Raw genomic sequence first — 22,540 nt, 5'->3', positions numbered from 1 at the left:
TATGGGACTTTCTAGGTTTCCATTAAAGACTGAACAAAACTAAATGCCTAAATAAATAAAGGTAGAGGGGCCTTCAGCTGCCTCTGGCCGGGAAATGGTGCAAAAAGAATAGTCTTCCTGACCTATCCGTAAGGATTTTTAGGAATTGAGCTTGCATGTCATGCATCATTCTTCAGTAATACATCCATCTGTTATAATGCTGTAGTTGATATCATTCGATCTAAGTCTTCTTTGCCGGATCAAGAATCTTTACGATCCTCCAATGACGGTCAGTCTCTAATCTCTTTTCTCATTACTGAGCTTTGTCTCTAGCCCTGGTAGTTCATTTTGTAATGCAAGCAATTGTCTCAAGTCATTAGAAGAAAACGGTTACCAAATAGATAATTAATACGTTTATATCGATAAATAGGTGCCAGCTTCATAGTAAATATACTCGAGTACTTAGGAGTGTTAGAACCCTCCCCCAACTCACTACATTCGCACACAGACTCTGATAAGGTCCTTCAGATGACAAAAGCAGATGACAGAAAAGCAGAACGCCAATGCTGATCTAGAGAAGATGCCACGGTCACATTGAATACAGTCTCACAACATAATAAAAGTTAAGCTAAGTTCAGGCACATAGAGAATCTGATATACAGTACGACATCTATCAATCACATAATTAAGCCTCTTAGAAGTATGAACCAAACTCACCCAGTATGATACTTCTATCAAGACTATACAAATTACTTTAGTATATTAATAACTGGGCGGGGCAAACAACGAAAACAGAATCAAGAAAGATTTTAGTAAATCCATTTTTTATATTGTATTACGAGTATGTAAATTGCAGCCTGACCACACCATTATTAGGTCTATGTAGAGAAATCATCACTCTAACTGCGTCTTCTTCTACATGTCCAGCCTTTCAGAGCCTTCTATGTATGTTTATTCCACAACCCATCTCGCTTCCACGTCCACTTGGTCAAATACTCTGGATCCATACCTCTCTCAAACGCCTCATTTCGAGCTTCAATCTGTGCATTCAACATGGCCTGTCGAGCAGCCGCACCCCTGTTATGCAAGTTAGGCATGCGGTCGATGGCATCAATGGCCAAGCTGAATCGATCTGTCTGGTTGCGAATGGCCAGCTCTAGGGGGGTATCGATGTTGCCCTTCTCTTTGTATCCGCGGACATGAATGTTCTGGCTTCCAGGTCGCTTGTATGTCAATCTGTGCACCATCCAGGGGTAGCTGTGGAAGTTGAAGATGATGGGCGTGTCTGCTGTGAACAGGCTAACCCACTCGTTGTCGCTGAGGCCATGAGGATGCTCGCTTGGGTGAATCAGCTTGAACAAGTCCACGCAGTTGACATAGCGGATCTTGAGCTCTGGGAAGTGCTGAAGGAGCAAGTCGATGGCGGCCAATGTCTCGTGAGTGCTGATATCACCACACGAAGCCATGACCAGGTCAGGGTCCTGGCCGATATCTGTGCTGAACTTGGGCCAGATGCCAATACCCTTTGTGCAGTGTTGAACAGCTGCATCCATGTCGAGGTATTGAAGATGATCTTGTTTATCGGATACGACGACGTTGACATAATTTGAGGATCGAAGACAGTGGTCCATGACTACAGCCGACATGTCAGCAATGCTCATTCTCACATAGTAATAATTTAGGATGTCTTACCAGAAAGCAGGCAGTTTCCATCGGGAGGCAGGTAAATTCGAACCACCTCGGGGCTCTTGTTGGCAACAACATCAAGGAAGCCAGGATCTTGGTGAGTGAAGCCGTTGTGGTCTTGTCTCCAGACAACAGAGGTCAAGAGGATGTTGAGGGATGCGACTCTGACACGCCACTCCACCTCGAGACACTTTTCGAGCCACTTGCAGTGCTATTGATATTTATTAGCCATGAAATCTCCGACGGTATACATTGTAAATATTTTTTCACTCACCTGGTTAACCATGGAGTCAATAACGTGAATGAACGGCTCGTAGCTGTTCAGCAGACCGTGGCGGCCACTCAAGATGTATCCCTCCAACCAACCCTCACAGGTGTGTTCAGACAGCATCTCCATAACTCTGCCTGCTGGAGCAAGATTGCCGCCATTCTCATCCTCCTCGAAATATTCGCCCATCCAAACCTTTTTGCCCACTTCATAGACAGCAGACAGTTTATTTGACTCGGTCTCGTCGGGGCCAAATAGTCGGAAGTTGTGAGGGTTTGCTGCAACAACGTCTCGCAAAAAGACTCCCAGCCTCTTCATACTAGCGTCCATGACAGCGCCAGAGTGCTCAACTTTGACACCGTACTTCTTGAAATCAGGCATGTTAAGGGGCTTTCGAAGAACTCCGCCATTGGCAACAGGATTGGCGCTCATGCGGCGGTTACCTTCTGGAGTAAGAGCGGTCAATGAGGCGATAGGCTTTCCACTCTCGTCAAACAGTCTGTCGGGCTCATAGCTGCGCATCCAGTCCTCGAGGATCTTGAGATGCTCTGGGTTTGTCGATGGATCTGTAATGGGAACCTGGTGTGCTCTCCAGAATCCTCCGAGATAGTTGCCATCCACCTTGCGGGGTGCAGTCCAGCCCTTTGGCGTTCGAAGGATAATCATGGGCCACAATGGGCGAGTGGCTTTTCCACTCTCACGAGCCTCTTTCTGGTAGCGTCTGATCTCATTAACGCAGTGCTCAAGCGTTGCGGCCATGGCCTGGTGCATGGTATCGGGGTCGTCTCCCTCAACAAAGTAAGGGGTGTATCCATAACCGTGGAACAAGTTCTTCAGCTCCTCGTGTGAGACTCTGGCCAAGATTGTAGGATTGTTAATCTTGTAGCCATTGAGATGCAAAACAGGGAGAACAGCGCCATCGGTGATGGGGTTAAGGAACTTGTTGCTATGCCAAGCAGTAGCCAAAGGACCAGTCTCTGCCTCACCATCACCTACCATGGTGACAGCGATGAGATTAGGGTAGTCATACACAGAGCCAAAGGCATGAGAAAGAGAGTATCCGAGCTCTCCTCCTTCGTGGATAGAGCCTGGAGTCTCGGGGGTTGCATGGGACCCAACACCGCCTGGGAAAGAGAAATACTTGAAGAATTTCTGGAGGCCCTCGATATCTTGTGACTTGTCTGGGTAGACTTCCGAATAGACACCTTCAAGATAAGATTGCGAAAGAACGGCGGGGGCACCGTGGCCCGGGCCGGAGACGAAATAGGCATCCAGGTCGTACTTTTTGATGAGACGGTTGAAGTGCATATATGTGAAGATTTGTCCGGGAGCTGAACCAAAGTGTCCAAGAAGACGAGATTTCAAGTGCTCCTTCTTGAGGGGCTCGCGAAGGAGAGGGTTCTCTCGCAGGTAGATCATACCCAGAGAAAGGTAGCAGCTGGCTTTGAAATAATCATTGTATTGCTTGATTTCTTCGTCAGACAGGGGCTTGCCCTCGATGGTAGAGCGGGCTTTGCCGAATGCCCGAATGGACTGAACGTCAGCCATTGTGGTCAGGTTGAATCAATTGTATGTTGTTAAGAAGGGAGTTGTCCTCAGACACAAGGACGAAGAGCTATCTAAAGCGAAGTCTAGCTCTTGGTTATATACGAGACAAGAGCGGCTTGGATCGCTATAGTTTCCCGCCGAGTCGGGAGCTTGTTAAGGCCGTTACAGGGGTAAGCTGCAGACGATTCGATCTCTTACCACTTCCGTGTAGGTCGTGGATGGTCTGGAGTCGATGGAGGCCCGTTTACACGGCTGCTAAAGAAGCTTGGTCCAACAGATAGAAGGGCCGGGACCAATCAGACAAGCTATCGGTAACAGCAGCAATGCAAGTGAAGCACTATCTGCAGTTGCGATTGACTAGAAAGAAAAAAACCAGCAGTGGTCGTGTATCATGCGATGTTGCAATCGAACGAGCTCAGCAGGATGCAGCTTGCGGGATGCATGTGCGAGCCCAGCGCTGCAGGCGGTCCGGCCAATTGGCTCTGGGGAAGCTCCATGACGTTCTCGAGATTGGCGAAGCTGATTCGACCACGCCGGGGCTTGGTTCGCTGATAGAGTTCTGCGGGCATGGCTGAAGCAACTAGAGGTTGGCTGATGGAAAAGTTGGCACACCCTCGCATCACCATCTGGCGTGATCTATACGTCACTGCTCGGACCACCGCGCCCGGAATAGGCCCGCGAGCCCGCCGGAGCTGCAGCTTGCAGTGCCTAAGCGGCGGGGGCGGGGGGGCGTCGATGAGGGGCCTACAGAAATACAGAGCCCTGGAGGCGAAATTCCATATCGCTGAAGACCGCGGAATTTGGGAGCTGGAGGGCTCCGCTAGCATGTGGTAGGCCTGTCTGTCCATTGGACGTGCATCTATCTGTGCCATCAGCGATCGCCACTTAGGATCATAAAATCAATATAGACCAGGGGGCCAGGATGCCTGAATAGTATACACAATCGCTTGGGCTGCTGATGGCTTGATTGGATCGGTTGATTGACATGTGAGAGACCGGCCCGTTTGACATTGACAGCTTTGACGGAACCAAATTCTAGTCTACGAGTTCAATGCCGTATCTCTTGTACCGTCGGCGAACAGGAACAGGGCCGGCTCCGTTACAGTTACACGTTACATCCAGATCACAATCATATTGGCTGATACTATACCCAATTATTTGGTTTTTTTTCTTCCGAGGCCGGAGTCACACTCGGACGCCAAAGTAGCCTAGAAGTAATCTAGGTTTTTACTCTGAAGGAATTCGCCTTGAGCCAACGATGAAGGAATGCAATTAGCTTTGGGGAGCTCATCTCTGTGGCCATTGCTAGATCGAGGCAACCTGCGTGGCGCCTCTTTTTTCCCTCCAAGCCATTTTACCTCAGCATTGTCCTCTCACAGAGACGCTCAGTCATTGTTCAAGGCTTGTCTAACCCGCTGCAGGCAGACGCTCAGATGCTACACAAATGCTACTTCCTGACGTAACGATGCTCATCACGAGGACAGCAGCCTGTGCCATGGCAGCTGTGCCTTGAAAGGGGCGTTATAAGTCCCGCCTTTTCTGCTTCAACCTTGGCGACAACATTATTTCGACAACCACCACATTTTATCAGTTGCAACAAGCCACTGAATCAATCAAAAACCCATCAAACAAGACAATCGGCATCAATCTAATATCGAGCACTCATCAATCGAAATGATGCCGCTGCACAGGCCGGAAACGCCACAACCCGAATCCCCTCTTCCCACCGAGCCCGATACCAGCGAGGGCGACGGCACTGCGGATTACTGAGGGGCAACACAAGCTCAAACTTTGATGACGACAGGGCCGCTCGGGAATGAGAGAATACGACCGAGTCTAAATGGCACTCGAGAGCGGCGTCGAAATGCTGGTTGCGGAAACGAACTGGGGAAACGACCTAGATTGAATAGACATGCTCAGAGATGGCGCATGGAGGAAACGTCTATGAAGCGCATGTCTTTTTGGCTTTCTTTTTTTTTTTTTTTTTACGGCCGACGACACGATACGCCGATAACATATACACTTGCCCCCGCCACTGCCCAAAGAGCGCGACTCTGTGGGAGTAGCAATTTTATCAGAATAAATGCGGATTGGAATTGAGCGAGCGATGTACATTATTTTGGTTTTCATTTGATTGAGAAATTCTATCAATTTTACACGGGATTTTAATCTGCCAAGGCTGTTTCTTTTCGTGGTTAGGCGTTGTGAGTGAGCTGTCAAGAGTTCCTTGATCCAATCAGTAGAGGTTCAATATTAATCGCTTTGGCAACTCCCCAAGAAATAGGCTGCACCCATCAAAATTGACGGTGAAGAGAAAAATAATGTATTATGAATATAGAAGCTTCACGGAATAGTCTCTGCTGCATTATTCGATCTTTTCCATGAGATTGATTGTGCCTGTTCCTTGGACGCAAAAGTCAATTCCAGCATCGTCGCCTAGGGTGGATGCTGTCCTCACACGTCATCGGTGGCTACTGCTTCGGAGCTCGGGATCTCAGCTGCATATAGAAAAGTTTGGTGCATCGTGAATATTCTTCTTTTCATCCTCTCTTTTCTACCTTTAATCCGATATTGATACCCTTTGAAAGCGACATATTATAAAACTATTTATTGTACATTTCCAAAAGAATTGAAACATCAGTCTTTCAGCCATCAACACCATGGACCCCTCATCAGGCAGTCAAGCTCCCGGAGCACCACCGACGCTCTCACCTGAAGCCATCGCATTTGCAGGCAGAATGTACGATTCTGCTAGAAAAGGCGAAGTCGCGGTTTTTGAACAAGCACTTCCAGCTGGATTACCTCCGAACATGACGAATGAAAAGGGAGACACACTGGTAAGGCAACCACCAAAGCGGCGCTGCCTAGTTGGCCTGCAGTCTTGGAGCCTTGACATATCTTGATTTGTACTCGTATGACTAACATTAGTTTTCCAGCTCATGCTCGCCGCATATCACGGATATGCAGATCTCGTCAAGCTGCTGATACAACACGGCGCCGACCCGAACCGAGTGAATGACAGAGGGCAGAGTCCCCTCGCCGGAGCCGTGTTTAAGAAGGAGGATGAGGTTATCGAGGTACGCATTTCTTCTTTTGTCTCCTTTCTAAGCATAACTGCCTCGATTTTGGAACAATATATTGACTCAAATTAAATAGGTACTATTAGAAGGCGGTGCAGACCCTGATTATGGCAAGCCGACTGCTATGGAGTGCGTGTCCATGTTTCAGCAGGAGGATACATGGAAGGCCAAATTTGAGGCTGCTCCTGGAAGAGGCAAGGCACAACCGCCCGCTCAATAATTGATATTTATGGTTAAGGACTTGATCTGGATGGATATTTGATATAATTTGATGTGTAATGATTAATACCAGAAGTGTAATGCTTTCATACTGAAATTGGTCATGTAGCCATCGTGAACGTTGAAATCAGTTTATTTCAAATTGACGAAAACATCAGGCTAGACACCTTACGCAGGCTTGAATAATCATGAAAATTGAAATTTATTCAAGTAAAATCTCATAGAAAAAGCAGACAATTTTTACTTCATTTTACACTCTTTTTTCTTCTTAATATTTCTCTTGCAGTCTTCATCCCCTTTATAATTTCGTCCCCCATGGCGGGGTTCTCATGGATTCTTCTAGTGCCTAAAGGGGTTGGAGGGGCTACTCTTTTTCGCTGGTTGACCCCTGGTCCGTGCACCCAAATTCATTGTTCAAGGCTGCAACAATTTTCCGGAGCTCGACAGCACAGCTTCGCAGAGACGAAAAGACGCCGCATTGCCCCTTTAATCCGCCCGTCACCACCGCCTTCCAACTCTCCGTCGTCAAGCGTTTCCCTTTTGGCCTCTGACTCTCTCAAACCACCGCCAAAATGTCGTTCGGAGGCCAGACCCCGACCATCATCGTCCTCAAAGAAGGTAGTCAATTTGCCAAATTACCCCTCCGCCCACCGCTGCTGCCCGTCCAACGCATCCCAGGCCACAAGACACGAAAGCTGATACCAGTCTTCCACAGGGACCGACACCTCGCAGGGCAAAGGCCAGATCGTCTCCAACATCAATGCGTGTCTGGCGGTCCAGGCCACCATCAAGTCGACTCTGGGTCCCTATGGTGGTGATTTGTTGATGGTGGACCAGAATGGCAAGCAGACGATTACAAATGATGGCGCGACGGTCATGAAGGTACGGTCGAAATCCACATCTCCCAATATACTGCATATCCTCCTTTCCTCTACTTTGCCCCTTCTACTTCTTTGGGTGACAACAGTATGCCAACTAAACACGCTCAAATAGCTCCTCGACATCGTCCACCCCGCCGCCCGCATCCTCGTCGACATCGCACGGTCACAAGACGCAGAGGTCGGAGACGGAACCACATCCGTCGTTGTCCTGGCGGGAGAGATCCTCAAGGAGGTCAAGGAGCATGTCGAACAGGGTGTCAGCTCACAGATCATCATCAAGGGTCTGAGGAGGGCAGTCCAGATGGCCGTCAACAAGATCAAGGAGATTGCTGTCAGCACCGACGACGGCAGCCAGCGCGATACCCTGAGCAAGCTGGCCGCCACCGCCATGACGAGCAAGCTGATTAAGCGAAACACTGAGTTTTTCACAAAGAGTAAGACTGCATGCATACACACACACATATATATATACTACACGGGGCTCCGTGATGGTGGATGATGAGGCACGAGACTAACAACGTGGCATAGTGGTGGTTGACGCCGTCCTATCACTCGACCAAAACGACCTAAACGAAAAGTTGATTGGCATCAAGAAGATCCCCGGCGGCTCCCTGACCGAATCCCGCTTCGTCAACGGCGTTGCCTTCAAGAAGACGTTTGCCTACGCCGGTTTCGAGCAGCAGCCCAAGTCCTTCAAGAAGCCCAAGATTGTCTGCCTAAACGTCGAGCTGGAGCTCAAGGCCGAAAAGGATAACGCCGAGGTCCGCGTCGAGCAGGTGTCAGAATACCAGGCCATCGTCGACGCCGAGTGGCAGATTATCTACCAGAAGCTCGAGGCCGTCGCCAAGACCGGTGCCAAGGTCGTGCTCAGCAAGCTTCCCATTGGTGACCTGGCCACCCAGTACTTTGCCGACCGAGACATCTTCTGTGCCGGCCGCGTCGCCTCCGAGGACATGGAGCGTGTCACCCAGGCCACTGGCGCCGTCACCCAGTCAACATGCTCAGACATCCTGCCCGAGCACCTGGGAACCTGCGAGGCCTTTGAGGAGAGACAGATTGGAGGCGAGAGATACAACTTCTTCGAGGGCTGCCCCGAGGCCAAGACGTGCACTCTGGTCCTGCGTGGTGGTGCCGAGCAGTTCATTGCCGAGGTTGAGCGATCACTCCACGACGCCATCATGATCGTCAAGCGAGCCGTCAAGAACCGAACCATTGTCGGCGGTGGTGGTGCCGTCGAGATGGAGATCTCGGCCTACCTGCACCAGTTCGCCGACAAGAACATCCCGCACAAGCAGCAGGCCATCATCAAGTCCTTCGCCAAGGCCCTCGAGATCATCCCCCGCCAGCTGTGCGACAACGCCGGCTTCGACGCCACCGACATCCTCAACAAGCTCCGCGTGGAGCACCGCAAGGGCAACACCTGGGCCGGCGTCGACTTCCAGAACGAGGGCACCGCCGACATGCTGGAGCGCTTCGTCTGGGAGCCTGCCCTGGTCAAGATCAACGCCCTGCAGGCCGCCACCGAGGCCAGCTGCTTGATCCTCGGCGTCGACGAGACCATCAGAAACGAGGAGAGCGCTCAGCCCCAGGCGCCGGGCCAGCTTCCTCCCGGTGCGGCTCAGAGGGCGCTCAGAGGCAGAGGACGGGGCATGCCTCGACGGTAGATTTGGGGAGAGAAATGGGTAGTAGATAGGGGCGCAGGGGAATATAAAGCATTTCAAAAAAGGAAGAACGAACAAAAACGGAATGGAGGTTTTGAGGATCTGTAAGATACCTAGAAAATGGCCTCTATTATCTACTAGACTTTTGATATGACAACTTTTTCCGACGATTATTGTTTTCTTGTAATTTTCTCTAATATTGTTTCTATTTTGTCTAGTTTGTGGTTTGTTCTAATCGTGAAAAGGTAAACGAGAGTGTATTTTCTATGTGAAATCTATAAAGGTATCTCCATCATACCTGGCAGCCGTATATACATCCCAACGTCAAGTCAACAACTATCAGCCGTTATTTCCCATACACATTCATCATTCAGCTACAAACTCCCAACGCTATAACAAACCAACAACACACAACTCCCCCAACTCTCAACAATGCCATATATAAATAAAAGACGACATGAAAAAAAGAAAAGGTAAAAAAAAGTAAATTGATTTATCCTGAGGGCCCGCCAAAGCCGACGTCGTATATGCCCCTTCCGTCGCGGTGGCCTATTCTTCGCATCACTTGCGGGCCACCGGTGAGGCCATCGACCATGACGTCGTCGTCCATGACGTGATTCGTATGATCGTTGGGCCCGACATCATCCACGTCGTCGTCTACTGCGTCGTGCTCGATGAGCATCTCCAGATCCGTGTCGACAGAAGGCGGGACAGTATCATCAGGCTGTGTAGGCACGTCTTCCGTCGCACTAAGTAGAGCCTGAAAGTCTGCATGAGGATGATAATGCTCGAAACCCATATCGTGGTGAGGCTGCGGGTGATGGTGATGATGATTTATAATTTGGGGGTCGATGGGCTGGTAGACGTGCGGCTCGTGCTGGTTAGGCTGGTCCTGCAGCATGGGGTTGTGATGGTGGTGGGTTTGGTGATGGGGGTGGTGGAGCGACGGCTGCTGGTGGGCGACCTGGTGGTGGTGCAGGGCCTGCAGGTGGTGGTGGTGATGGGCGTCTGGGGGCAGGCCGTGGTGGTGATGCTGTTGGTGCTGCTGCTGTTGGTGGTGGTGCAGGGCCTGGGCGGGCTGGAACGTCTGCGAGGGAGGGATGACGGAGATGTCGCTGGGGTTTGCGTAAGCGCTCGGACTGGGGCTCGTGCTGGGTGATAGAGACAGCATCGTGTCATGGCTCTGCAGAGCGAGGATCCGCCCGGTCGTGGCAATGTTGGATGGAATGGAGTGGTTCCTCGGCGGTCCGTTGCTCGGCAGGATCGGCGTCGGCGCGGGCGTCGTGACGGCGGCCACCGGAGCAGAAGCGGACGTGGTGGACGCGACCGTCTTCTTGGTGCCGCCCGGGTTCGGCGTCTTGCCCAGCTCCTTGCACTCGGCACAGGCGCGGATGACATCGCTGACCGTCTCCTTGATGCGGCTCCAGTGGTACTTTTCGGCAATGGTGGCCGTCGTCTTGTTGATTCCGCCGTGGTGCATGACGTGCACGTTGCGGGCAATCTCATACTGCCGCGCCGGGTCCGAGATGACCTCCTTGTCCTTGAGCATGAGCTTGTCCCCGTCGAGCAGCTTGTAATGCGTGGCGGCGCTACGCAGGCGACTCTTCTCCGCGCGGTCGGCGCCGTTGGGATACTTGCCGTACTTGAGGTAGTACTTGATCTTGTCGAATCGCTCCTCGCTCACCAGCTCCTCGGTCTCGCCAGGTGCAAGGTCCCGGCCGTAGATGATGGCGTCGATGAAGCGGTCAGGATAGCTCTTGAGGTTGCCGCAGCCCTTGACGCGGCCAATGCGCTTGAAGCCCAGCGCATCCCAGATCTTGCACGACGCCACGTTGGTCTCATAGACGAGGTTGAAGACGCTGTACGTGTAGCCCAGCCGCGGCGCCCAGTCAATATATGCCTCGCCCATCAGGCGGCCGGCACCACGGTTTCGAGACGCGTCGGTGACGAGGAAGCCCCCGTTGCACACATGGCTGCTCCGGCCGGGGTAGTTGGGCCGGATGTAGAAGCTGCCCAAGCACTCCTTGGCCCAGTCCTTGCCGTCCAGCAGCTGGTCGGCGCTCTCAATGTTGCCCAGCAGCATGACGGCGCCAAAGTTCTGGAACCAGAAGTCGGCGAAGCCATCGGCGCTGAAGGGGTCCATCAGGGGATACGTGTCGCCGCCATCAATCTCCTTGTTGATCTGCGCACATAGATAGACGACGAGCGACACGGGGATCTGATGCCGCGATGCAAAGGGCACAATGGTGGCCACGGTCTGGCGGTCCCTCAGCGTCACCTGGCGAGGCACAATGTCCGGCGGCAGAATCGGGTTGTTCGGGTCCGGAAACGGCGGCTGGCCGGAGACCCGATGGATTGTGGGGCTGGCCGGGTCATCGACGGCGGCCGGCATCGTTTGGGCTGAGCCGGATGATGGCGAGGAGAGTAGCGTGTGCGTTATAAGGGGGGGTGAGAGAAAGGAAACCGTTGGTTACCCAAGAGATGCTCTGTGCATGCCGGATTTGATAATCAGCCACAAGGCCCGCTTAAACAACTTCCCGGTGAGGGAATCATGGCCCTTCACCCATGGGGTACGTCATCCGGGCAAGGGAAAGAAAAAAAGGAAAGGGAAGGGAAATGCAGCAAAAGCAGAGGGATTGGATTGAAGGGGGGGGCGGACGCCAATTGGGCATAGTCCAGAAGGGCATATAAGAAGGGGGGGGAGAATGGAAGGGTAAAAAGAAAAAAAAAAAAAGTAGTACATACCATGGGTAAAAAGAAATTGAATTAACAAAGTAACCGCACCTCCAAAATAGGAAACAGCCCGGAAAATTTTCCCTGCAGCAGGAGAAAAAAAAAAGGATAAAAAAGAAAAGAAAAAAATCCCCCCAAACAGATCCCCCAACCAAAAGAGCCGTGCAGAGCCCCTACAGGCTGCAGGCGGGAATAAAAGGAAGAAGCAAGGAGGGAATAAGTAGAAAAGAAAAAAGAGGCTAGGACTTTCCTTCTTCTTTCTGTCAGTGAGACTGACGTTCCCTCCAGCGCAATTGAAGCGCGGCAAACAAAAACTGAAACAGCCCCCAAAAAGTCAAATAAAAAAAGAACCCTCGCAACTTTTTTCTTTTTTTGGGTAACCCGCCCCCCGAAAAGAAAAAAGGAAAAAAAAAAGCTTAGTTTCTAGGCCACTCGAATCATTAATGCAAGCCCGCGTCTGATTTGCTGTTCGATTATTTTTGCGCGCTTCTCTGCCCTTTTTTTTTTTGCGCGCTCCCGGTTCTGTGCTGAAAAGTTCGTCGTGCGACGTTCTGCTCGGACCAAAAGAAAAAAGAGTACAGAAACAGTATAAGGTCGGTGGGAAAGTACAGACGCAGTAAAGAGAACCGAAGCGCGGCTTTTTTGCCTTCTGGGAGGGACCACACCGGCTGTTGCGGTTAGGCGTGGCGTGACCTTGGGAGGACTTTTGGTTTGCGTTGTGTGTCGGCGACTAAAAAGGTAGCGGTACCTTATCTGCTGCCGGCTGCGGAATGACGGTTTCTCCGCCACTGGACCCTTGGTCTTCTAGGGTAAGCTCGCGATGCTGTCAGAAGGCCATCCATCAACCTCAAATTGGGAGCGCCTTTTTGTTGCTGTAGATTAGACGTAGATGGAGAAGAGGGACGTAACTTGTCAATTCAAGTGGGAAAACATTCATCTCGTTTGCATCATGCCCATATACATCTATTATACAATGTTTTTTTATGTCCCTCCCTCTCTTCCCCCTTTTCCATCCCATCTAACGGCACTTGTACAATAAGTATTTTATACACTTCCTCGCACAGCTTGCTCAATCTCAACAGCATTCTTCTGCAAGCTCTTCAGCTGCGCTTCGATGCTGCCCAGACGCGCGCCAACCGTCTCCCCCGACAGCGCCGCCTTCTCCGTTGACGATTCAGCTGCAACTGTCTCTCCCATCATGTTGACCAAGTCATCCTCAGTCACCTCGTCCTGCTGCTCTCCAAGATATTGTGACCTCAGCAGCTTCATCTCCTCATCTGTAAATCCCTGAATATTGGCCTGCATCCGGCCCATGACCTCCTTTCTCTTGAGGACGGCAGCCTGCACTTCCTTCCTCATGTGGCGGCTTAGTTCTGGCGAGGTGCTCCATGAGATGTTGCCGCTCGCGGCATCTTGTAGTCGTCGCTTCTGACCAGCTTCTCCGGCTCGACCAAGTACTCCGGCAACCAAAGCCATGGAACGAAGACTAAAAGAAAAAGGGTTAGTAAAAAAGATTCGAACAATATAATTGCAATTGGCAGAGCTCAGCTCACCTGTCGTCGTTTGCCGGGATCGTATATGTGACCCATGAAGGATCAGTGTTTGTGTCAATGACTCCAATCGTAGGAATATTCTTCAAGCCACACTCGTACAACAGCGTGTAATTCTCCAGCGGGTTGAGGCAAACCACCAGATCTGGCAGTATCGGTCTTGCCGTACCCTTGAACATGTCGAATCCATCAAGTTCCTTGTCCAGATGATCCACAACCTTCATACCCTGGGTCCTGAGGATGACATCTCGGTTTGTGATGGAGCCAGGAATCCACTTTGTGAACAGATGGTAGGCGCCTGCTAGCTCAGATGTCTTTGTGACAATCTCCATCTGGCCCTTGCGAGTACCAACAAAGAGAATGACACCGCCGCGGTAGGCCACCTCCTCAACCACTCGGGCCGCTCGTCGAAGATGCGCCGCAGTTGTCTCGAGAGAAATGATGTGAATTCCCTGTCGCACTCCGTAGATGTATCGGGAATTCGCCGGGTTCCATAGTGAAGTGTTGTGGCCCATGTGTGTCTGTGAAGCCATCAACAGCTCCAGCGTAACGTCCTCCGGCCGGGGTGGGTTGCTAATGATTTCCGTGGGCACGTAGCGCTTCTCGAGTTTTGAGCCAAGGCTCCTCGTGTTCTTCTGGATCCTCTGGAACTCGGCATACTGCTGAGCGGGGGTCAAAGTCTGCTTGCCCCTCTGATGCGGCTTGCTCCAGGCTGCTCCGTGGTGCTCCTGCGAAGAGTTGGCCCCGAGCGTCATGATGACTTCCTCGACAATTTTTTGCTTCTTCTTGGCCGATGACACAATCTTGGGAGGGGCAGCGGCTGACTGAGGAGCCGGCCATGCCTGAGCCGGGCCATTGGAAGTCGAGGTCGAGGTTGAAGCTGTCGCCGTCTTGACTTCGGTCGAGAGTTGTCGCAGAACGGCTCGTGGCAAGGGAGACGCCAGTGCGCGGCGGCCTAGATTTGATAAGCATACTTCATCTTCACATCTTCATCATCGTGCCCAATTGAATTGACTTACCATGCCGTACAGCGGCGCTCTGAACATTCATGGCGGCGTTCGTTTTGCTCCAACTGTCGTCCGACTTGCTCGCATCGGTCCAAAATTTGGATCACGCCGGTACGGATGGGGTCTCTACGGCGGTGCACATTTTCCGGTTCCGCTAGGCAAAAGCAGCCGCTAGAATTTTAGAGCAGCTAAGGCACAGGTAAGCCTGCGAGCAAAATGACCCCGCCATCAATTTGGCAGCACAAAATTACCCCACGTCGTTTTGAGGCTTGTGATTGACACGCCATCTTGCATCGGCTGCAGCCATGCTAAAAGCACGTTAAAATGCTGTCTGACATCAATGGTATGGAAGCACGAGCTGATGAGCAGATACTGATGACATGATATTGAGCTGCGAGAAAATAAAATTGAGATTTGATAAAACAGGAGACAAAGTAAAAAAGCCCTAAATCTATGACGATTTGTCTGTGCTTGAGAAATCTACAGTTACCAATGCCAACCAACTTTTTCTTCGTAAGGTCATTATTGAAAAGAATCCCGCAAAGGGGACGCATTGCTCTCTTTTTACCGGCTAGTCGCTCTGGCAATAGTAAACACACCAATTATAACCACCGCAAGGGTAACAATGGCTCCGGGCAGCAACAGGTCGTTGGGTACGCCGGCAATAATCTGCTCCTGGTGGACAATCGTCCTTGATCTCCGCGAACGGCGCGCGGGCCGCTGCTCCTCCTCCTCCTCGGATTCCTCCTCCTCGCTCTCTGACTCTTCCTCCTCGTAGGCTCTCCGGCGCTCACGAAGGCCGGTGGATGACGAAACTGGGGTTGGCAGGGTGTCCAACGAGGGTGTTGTAGGCGGCTTCTCTGAGTCATGGACAAAGAGATCAACCTTCTCGAGATGTGCCTGGCGGGCGAGGAGGATGGCCTCCAGGAGATCGTTATCGGTGGTGATGGACACGGTGTCACCCTCGTTGTCCATGTAGCTGAGAGCAAACCCAGGACCGTCGATTCTGCCCTCTAAAACATCCGGCATGCCTCCGATGCTGTCGAGTTCACTTCCAAGCTTGGATGCAACGGCATGCACAAATGCTTCTATGCCTTGCGATGCAACCACCTGCAGCCGGTGAACACGTCCCGAAGGTGCCTTGAATTTGAAAGCAAACGGAACGTCGGCGGTTGTCACCTCTGGGGCGATGGAATGAGGAGGCGAGTCCAGTCCGATGTGCGATGCAGAGTCGTTGGGAGCGACGCTGTCTCCAAGGCGGTTTGCCTCGGGCGACATCATGCGAGAATGGTGAGCGTGGTGATGGCTGTGGCTGCCGTCGCCAGACACCATCGACTCCGTCTCGTGGTCGATGGAAAGCCAAAACTTGTTCCACGCCGGGCCCTCGCCATTGTCACTCGACATGGTGTTGATTTGCTCCAGCGTAGCATAAGTCAGCTTGAGCACATCCACCATTCCCACAATCTCACCGCCATCGTTCATGACGGGAAGGTTGAGATAATGGCCATCTGAAATATGAGTGTTAGACACATGCTTGACCATGTTTTGATGCTTCTTGGGCACGCGAAAAATGTGGTAGCCATAAGGCTAGGATGAGAGCAGTAAAGGTGAGGGAGGATGGGGAAACTAGAGGTTGCTTACCATGCATCTTTCGCAGGGCAGCCTGAATGGTCATGTCCATTGGGGCAAAATCGGGGTGAGGGGTCATGACACGCACGACGCTGCAATTGGCCGGGTCAAGGCCTGGAGCAATGACACGAAGAACGACGTCCTTGCTCGTAAAAATGCCCGTAATGGCCCCCTGGTCCTGCACGAGCACCGCAGTGGTGTGGTTTTCCTTCATCATGGCCGCAGCTTCTTTGACCGAGGTCCGGACGCTCACCGTGGTCGGCGGGATGCCGTTCAACACGGACTCGAGTGTGGGCCCAGACATCTTGGACCGGAGAGCCTCCACATACTGGATAATCTGCTGAGGCTGGCTGGCGCCCAACTCGGACTGCACTCCCTCGAGAGCGTCGTACAGCTTCCTCGAGGAAGAGTATGCGCGCTCCAGCTTCTCCATGGCGTCGTAGAAGCACTTTGTGATATCCAGCACACCCGAGATATCCTGGTTCTCATCCATGACGGGCAGGTGACGGAAGCCCTTGCGAACCATCAGGTCCAACGCATCCGTGGCGCTCGTGTCGGTCCTGGCACAGAGGGGGTTCTTGGTCATGATTTCAGCAATCGTGACATTGGCAGCCTTGAGTCCAGCTCCGACCACGCGAAAAGCAAGATCCTTGGCCGTGAAGATACCAGCAATCCGGTCCTCATCGTCGGTAACCAGCACGCAGTCCTCCCTCTTCGCAGCCATCAGCTGAGCAGCCTCGGAGACAGTGGTGGCAGGCTTGATCTGGAGAGCCTGGCTGGGCTTGAGGGCAAGCACAGTTCCGGGAGGGGCTCTGCGAATCTGTCGTGACCGGCCCGTGAGAGTCTTCTTTTTGGAGAGGTCGCTCTCCAGTTTCCTGCGGATCGCCTACATGACGCCCAAGTTAGCCACTGCAGTGAGGGGTGGTGAACATGATAGTGAGTAGCTAGCTAGCTCTCTTTCCCCCTCCCTCAAAACAACTCTCCACCTGACTCGAGCGCAACTTGTTGTGATAGATGCCATCACGTACCTCATCGCGCTTAGATTGTTTCTGTCTGCTCGCGCTGAGACTGGCAGAGGACTCGTTTGGCTGCTGCTGGGCATCTAGAACAGGGCGAGGGATGCCGGAACTCGCGACGGCAGGGCCATTATTGAACGGCGTGGTGCTTCGGGGTTGATTTCGGCTGGGATTGTTCCCTCTGGAGGCGTTGACCATGGACATGGCTGCGATCCGCGACAAGGCGTCAGGAAATGCTGGCGTAAAGGAAGCGTCGTCTTGTGTTGAGCAACGTGAGAAAAAGTGCAAACCGGATTTCAATTCCTTGAAATCAGTTTTCCGGAGTCAGCCAGTGGGCAGCCAATGACAGTGGAGGAGGGATTTTCAAGGGTGACGAAATGAAGTCGAAAGGTCGGTCACCAGATATTGAGCCCTGGCCAGGATCCCCCCGGCACTTTTTTTTTTTCTCGCTCAGCCGACGAACCCTTCTGTTAGGTTGGCGCAGTGAATGGCATTGGCCAGCGGGCAGGTTACAGGCGGCTTATAGGCCTATCGCGCCCCCGAGCAGGCGACGCACAACCCGGAAACTCCCATCGCGGGCCACTGAAGAGGGAAAAAAGCGCAGCACGAGCCGACCTAGTGCTGCAGGTGCTAAACATGTAGCGGCGCTGGTTCGCGAGATGAAGGAAGTGCCCCATTGATGGATTCAATTTAACTGGAGAGGTCCGATGGGGACGCATTACAGAGTACATGTTGGCATGGTATAGTACTAGCAGTACATGTAGGCACTAATCTACCTACAGGGAAGAAGCACTGAGGTGGGCATTTGATCCATCCATCATATTTACAGGTAGGAGTTATTGGGAGTCTATCTGGCGGTTGATGAGGGTGAAGACGGTGAGGACGGTGAGGACGGTTGATGATTTTGTCGCCATTAAAGGGCTAGTCAGGAAGGGCGGTCAATGTCTAAGATCTATGAATCGCACTCATACTGTCTCTGATTTATTCCAACCTAGCCAAACGCAATCAACTACTATTTGGTGCTGTGTCTCATTCTGCAATACCATCTGAGTACATGTTGGACGCTGCTCTCCGAGTTTCCCAATGCGTACTCTCCTGGTCAACCGTCGAATGATACGGGTCTGGTTTCTTTTCCATCTGCCGCCTGCCTGGCGCCTGTCTCTCCATTACTTCATACTCGTACTGTATCTTAGACATCATTCAAGCTTTGTGGAGTCATCGCATCTTCTCTTCTTCCCGCCAGATGCCGTGGACAAGCTCCATGTCAGTTGGCTAGACCTAGCTCACTCAAAGACCGGGATACTCCATTTTTTCATGTAGGTGAGGCCTGCAGCTAGAATGCAGCAACATGGGCGCCATCTCCCTACCTATGCTACTGTATGCTCTAGCAGCACTTCCAGCTCTATTCTCCATACGGCACTCTGCACTCCATTTCAACGTATGGATGTACCAGCTCGTTGGGAGCGGTGCCATGTCGTAGCAGCAGTTAGCCGTCCTACTAGCTGGGTATGTCCTCCTTGGTCCGTCGCCCAGGCAAGGCTTTCCGACGTGAGCAAGCGGGGAAGACACCCCAGGATGGAATGCATCGTATCGTATCATCAGCATCTTGCATGTGCAGTAGCTGGTCCCCTTCCATCTGTCAGTCCAATCCACGAGCCGGCAGTGGCTCAACAGTGGCGTGTTCCAGCCAGCCACTTCGCTCCCGTCCCGCCCGAATGGCGTCTAGATGCCGTCTTCATCTTGTTCTAATGCAGTAATGTTGATGGTCCCCCCAAGATGGATGGCCGCTACGTCGTCTTAGTGGCCTGCTCAAATGATAATATTTACTCCCTCAGCCGCGGCACTACTGTACTCATGTCTGCGTCTGGTACTTTTTTTGCTCACGAGTCGGCCCTCATTTAACTTGGCCCATTGATTGGCCTCAGCTTGTTTGTTATTGCTGAGGACACCAAGCCCTGGAGCGAGATTGCCCGGCGAGTAATTTCCGCTTCGGGCAGCCTTGGTGACGTCGATAAATATTACTATAAAAAGCCATAGCGCTTAGCACGATCGCATCCAATGTTATGGGCGCAATCTGCGTTGCCATGGTGCGCGTCAGCTGCTATCAAGGTAGTCATAGGGCCGTTTTAATGAGAAAACACCGAGTACGAGGTACAGGTACATTGTCTAAAGCAGATAGTGCGGGCGGATAGCATGTGCTCGGTCGCGAAACAAGGCGCGGCCTCTTCTGGGGAAGCAATTGGTGCTTGCTTGGCACAGCCTTGGGAGATATCCATGTCTTGCGCTTGTACTTGTACTTCCCAGGGATGCAAGGGTGTGAAAACACAGACACTCTGGCTACCACTTGGGTAAGATATCGATCTCGACGTGAAACATGGCGTCCCTCGAAGTCTCCTGCTAAGGGGAATCAATCTATCACCACCGTCATAGACTAGATGATGTAGAGGACGGGTATGCCAGAGCCATGTTCCAGTATGCGACTTTCTTGAATTTTCATAAGAAGTAATGCTTGAATTCATATGCATCAATCTCACGTTCACAGAGTAAGCGAGAGATGTGTACATGAAGATATGGAGTAGCGACATGGTCATGAGCATGGGAAAGCCAGTAAACGGGCGGACAACTCATACATCCTCGCCCAACTGCGGACCACGGGAGTCAACACGGACGGCATCGCCACACAGCAGCTCTTTTCTTTGTTCCTGGACTTGTCTCAATATTGCCCGGTTGTTTTAAGCTGCCACATCTAGCCTGATAGACGCGGGCTATTGGTGGAGACGTTTGCGCTGGCGCGTTGCCGTGGCGACGGCATCCCATCCCATACTTGAGCTCCTGGGAACCATTACTGCAGCTCAGCTGGCCCTTGAACTTGGATCTGGAATCCATTCATTCTTCACCAACTTCACCGTTTGTCACTGGAGCAATTTTGCCTTTGGTATCCGTACGCACATGTTTGATGAAATGCGACAGCAAGCCGAGCCGAGCCTCTCAGCTGCTACAGGCACAACCTGCCCAAGCGCCTTTCCAAGCGACAAGCCCTTGAACGCTATACCCATGCAGACATCGCACTATATGAACATGAACAATATGAAGTATGAATCAGCTAAGTTACCAGGGCGCATTGACAATGTTACTGCTGATAATTGGATGCCTCACCCAATGACAAAGCTAGAAGGATCACAGATGATGCCCGTAGCTGGCAGCGGTTATACTGCTCAGCCGCCGCAGCCTCGGCTCAATCACAGCTACGGCGCGCAGAATTCTCCTGCCGATCGCCCTAATCGCCATCGTCGCACCGAGTCAGCGGCAAGCATCGCGAGCGCGGCCAGCATCGCCGATATCAATATCGATGAGACGCGAACCGAGACAGGGGTCACTGTCGAAGAGATTGCCCAGTTCATCCAGGGACCCGAGACGACAGACGGCAAGTGGACTTGTCTGTTCGAGGACTGCGGGAAACAGTTTGGCCGCAAAGAGAACATCAAGTCCCACGTCCAGACACATCTCAACGACCGCCAGTACCAGTGCCCGGCCTGCATGAAGTGCTTTGTTCGGCAGCACGATCTCAAGAGACACGCCAAGATTCACACTGGGATCAAGCCGTACCCTTGCGACTGCGGCAACAAGTTTGCGCGACATGATGCTCTCACGAGACACCGTCAGCGAGGCATGTGTGTCGGCGCCTTTGATGGCATTGTGAGGAAGAGCGTGAAGAGAGGACGACCTAAGAAGAATCGTCCGGAATTGGACGCGCGACTTGAGAAATCCGCAAAGACCAGGAAGAAAAACATGTCCATCAGCTCCATCTCTTCGTTTTCGGGCTATTCGGACATTTCAAACGTTGGCTCTCCCGGATATGAACTCGATGTGCTGGATGAGGTGCTGGATATTGAAATCGAACGTGAAGTTGAACCACCGCGCTCGGTCTCGTCGGCCCCGATGCCCAGTCTACCCACTCCACCAGTCAACAGCACCGTCGTCGCATCTCCTTCAACTTCAGAAGCCAGTGTGCACTCATATGTATCCCCGGAAGCGATCATGGAGAGGGCCTCACATCCTTCTTCTCCCGGAAAGAGCACACCAGGTCATTACAACACGCCACCCGGTCTCTCTCAGTCATCGTCATCGCCGCCCTCTCATTTCTTCGAGCTGGATCCCGCCACATCAACAACGGCGGATGAAGTCGTCAGCTTCCCCGCCGGCGGCATGATGATGGGCTTGACAACAATGGGCGCACCTTTGCCCCTGAGCATCAGCGAACAGGAAGACGATCTACTTCGCCAGTTCACCAACGACGACAGTTTCATCCCGCTGGATCGTGACCAGAGCCTGATGATGATGCCCAAATTCGACGAATTCAACGGTGTAGCCGTCAGCATGCTCAACGACAACGGCTATTACTTTTGATGAGATGCTCAAATGCGTCGAATATACCTACTTGCGCCATGATATATTCTGAACTTGTCTTATATATGTCGAGTCGATATTACGATGACGCCTTAATCTGAACCGGGTCGAATGATCGGGATAATTTTATTCTTTTCCTTGCGTTATAAGGTTTCTTTTGGCACCCCAATGGCCTTTATTTGCCGTGTAAGAACCACGGCTGGCCATGTTGGAACTATGGTGTCAGTTCAATTGTACAATACGGGGGAGGAATGGGTTTGGGGATTAAAACTGGGGGATTGTATTTTTTCCTTTGTCTGGATATGCTGTCATGTTACAACGCGATTGATGCTTGGAAACGAGGCTCCTCCACGGGAATCCGGCACCGGGTCCCTCTTTGGCTATTTGTTCGGAGTTTTGAGGATATTTACCTAGGGACACTAGAGTACGAATGAGCCTGGATATTGTGGAAGCGTACCGATTGTCTCTGTGATCTGTTCTCTGTGATGTTGATTCAGTGCAACCCGCCTATGTCATTGTCCATCCAACCTTCTTGCCCGCAGTCAGTTCAGAGTCGGCCTGCTGATCGCCGCTCGAGTGAGAAGAGTTGAACTATCTCCTTCACCGCATCGTGAAAAAGAGAATTCGTGGCTGCATCTGGTGGAAGATGATTGGGACATCGTGCTGTCGTACATGCAATAATTATATTAAATGCAGGGCATGTTTGTTTTTTTTTCTGCCGGCGGTGTGATGCTAATGACGTCTCGCCAGTTGGACAAATTCTGGCAGATAAGGCTGCCCAGGTGCCTTTTACCTAGCTGCTACCCTATTTCTCACAGTACACATACTTGGACCTCCCCGCCCTCAGTTTTCTTCTCTTTCCACCACCTTCACTCT

The 22,540-nt window shown here is 51.9% G+C and overlaps 6 protein-coding genes across 6 annotated transcripts; 3 read left to right on the top strand and 3 right to left on the bottom strand.

The window, feature by feature from the left end:
* Positions 1–920: 920 nt before the first annotated feature.
* Positions 921–3,481, bottom strand: T069G_03098 (d-xylulose 5-phosphate/D-fructose 6-phosphate phosphoketolase domain-containing protein; the record flags this gene model as incomplete). The annotated part of the gene is made up of 4 exons (XM_056170308.1): positions 921–1,612; positions 1,672–1,876; positions 1,940–2,879; positions 2,964–3,481. The coding sequence occupies 4 exons, from the start codon at positions 3,479–3,481 to the stop codon at positions 921–923; spliced, it is 2,355 nt and encodes a 784-aa protein (XP_056031200.1).
* Positions 3,482–6,141: 2,660 nt separating this feature from the next.
* T069G_03097 (ankyrin repeats (3 copies) domain-containing protein) lies at positions 6,142–6,781 on the top strand (the record flags this gene model as incomplete). The annotated part of the gene is made up of 3 exons (XM_056170307.1): positions 6,142–6,318; positions 6,418–6,558; positions 6,638–6,781. The coding sequence occupies 3 exons, from the start codon at positions 6,142–6,144 to the stop codon at positions 6,779–6,781; spliced, it is 462 nt and encodes a 153-aa protein (XP_056031199.1).
* A 571-nt stretch (positions 6,782–7,352) lies between these two features.
* On the top strand, positions 7,353–9,325 carry T069G_03096 (TCP-1/cpn60 chaperonin family domain-containing protein; the record flags this gene model as incomplete). Its single annotated transcript, XM_056170306.1, has 4 exons — positions 7,353–7,398; positions 7,496–7,662; positions 7,774–8,095; positions 8,190–9,325. The coding sequence occupies 4 exons, from the start codon at positions 7,353–7,355 to the stop codon at positions 9,323–9,325; spliced, it is 1,671 nt and encodes a 556-aa protein (XP_056031198.1).
* A 490-nt stretch (positions 9,326–9,815) lies between these two features.
* T069G_03095 (his(2)-Cys(2) zinc finger domain-containing protein) lies at positions 9,816–11,714 on the bottom strand (the record flags this gene model as incomplete). The annotated part of the gene is made up of 1 exon (XM_056170305.1): positions 9,816–11,714. One exon carries the CDS (start codon positions 11,712–11,714, stop codon positions 9,816–9,818), a length of 1,899 nt encoding a protein of 632 aa, XP_056031197.1.
* Positions 11,715–13,099: 1,385 nt separating this feature from the next.
* On the bottom strand, positions 13,100–17,461 carry T069G_03094 (ribosomal protein s2 domain-containing protein; the record flags this gene model as incomplete). The annotated part of the gene is made up of 5 exons (XM_056170304.1): positions 13,100–13,541; positions 13,609–14,560; positions 15,212–16,120; positions 16,254–17,127; positions 17,270–17,461. The coding sequence occupies 5 exons, from the start codon at positions 17,459–17,461 to the stop codon at positions 13,100–13,102; spliced, it is 3,369 nt and encodes a 1,122-aa protein (XP_056031196.1).
* Positions 17,462–20,218: 2,757 nt separating this feature from the next.
* On the top strand, positions 20,219–21,664 carry T069G_03093 (uncharacterized protein; the record flags this gene model as incomplete). Its single annotated transcript, XM_056170303.1, has 1 exon — positions 20,219–21,664. The coding sequence occupies one exon, from the start codon at positions 20,219–20,221 to the stop codon at positions 21,662–21,664; it is 1,446 nt and encodes a 481-aa protein (XP_056031195.1).
* Between the last annotated feature and the right edge of the window lie 876 nt (positions 21,665–22,540).

This window comes from Trichoderma breve, chromosome 2 (assembly GCF_028502605.1).
Source record: "Trichoderma breve strain T069 chromosome 2, whole genome shotgun sequence".
Taxonomy (NCBI): Eukaryota; Fungi; Ascomycota; class Sordariomycetes; order Hypocreales; family Hypocreaceae; genus Trichoderma; species Trichoderma breve.
Note: the sequence above shows the minus strand (reverse complement) of the source record. Positions and strands in the feature narration are given on the sequence as shown.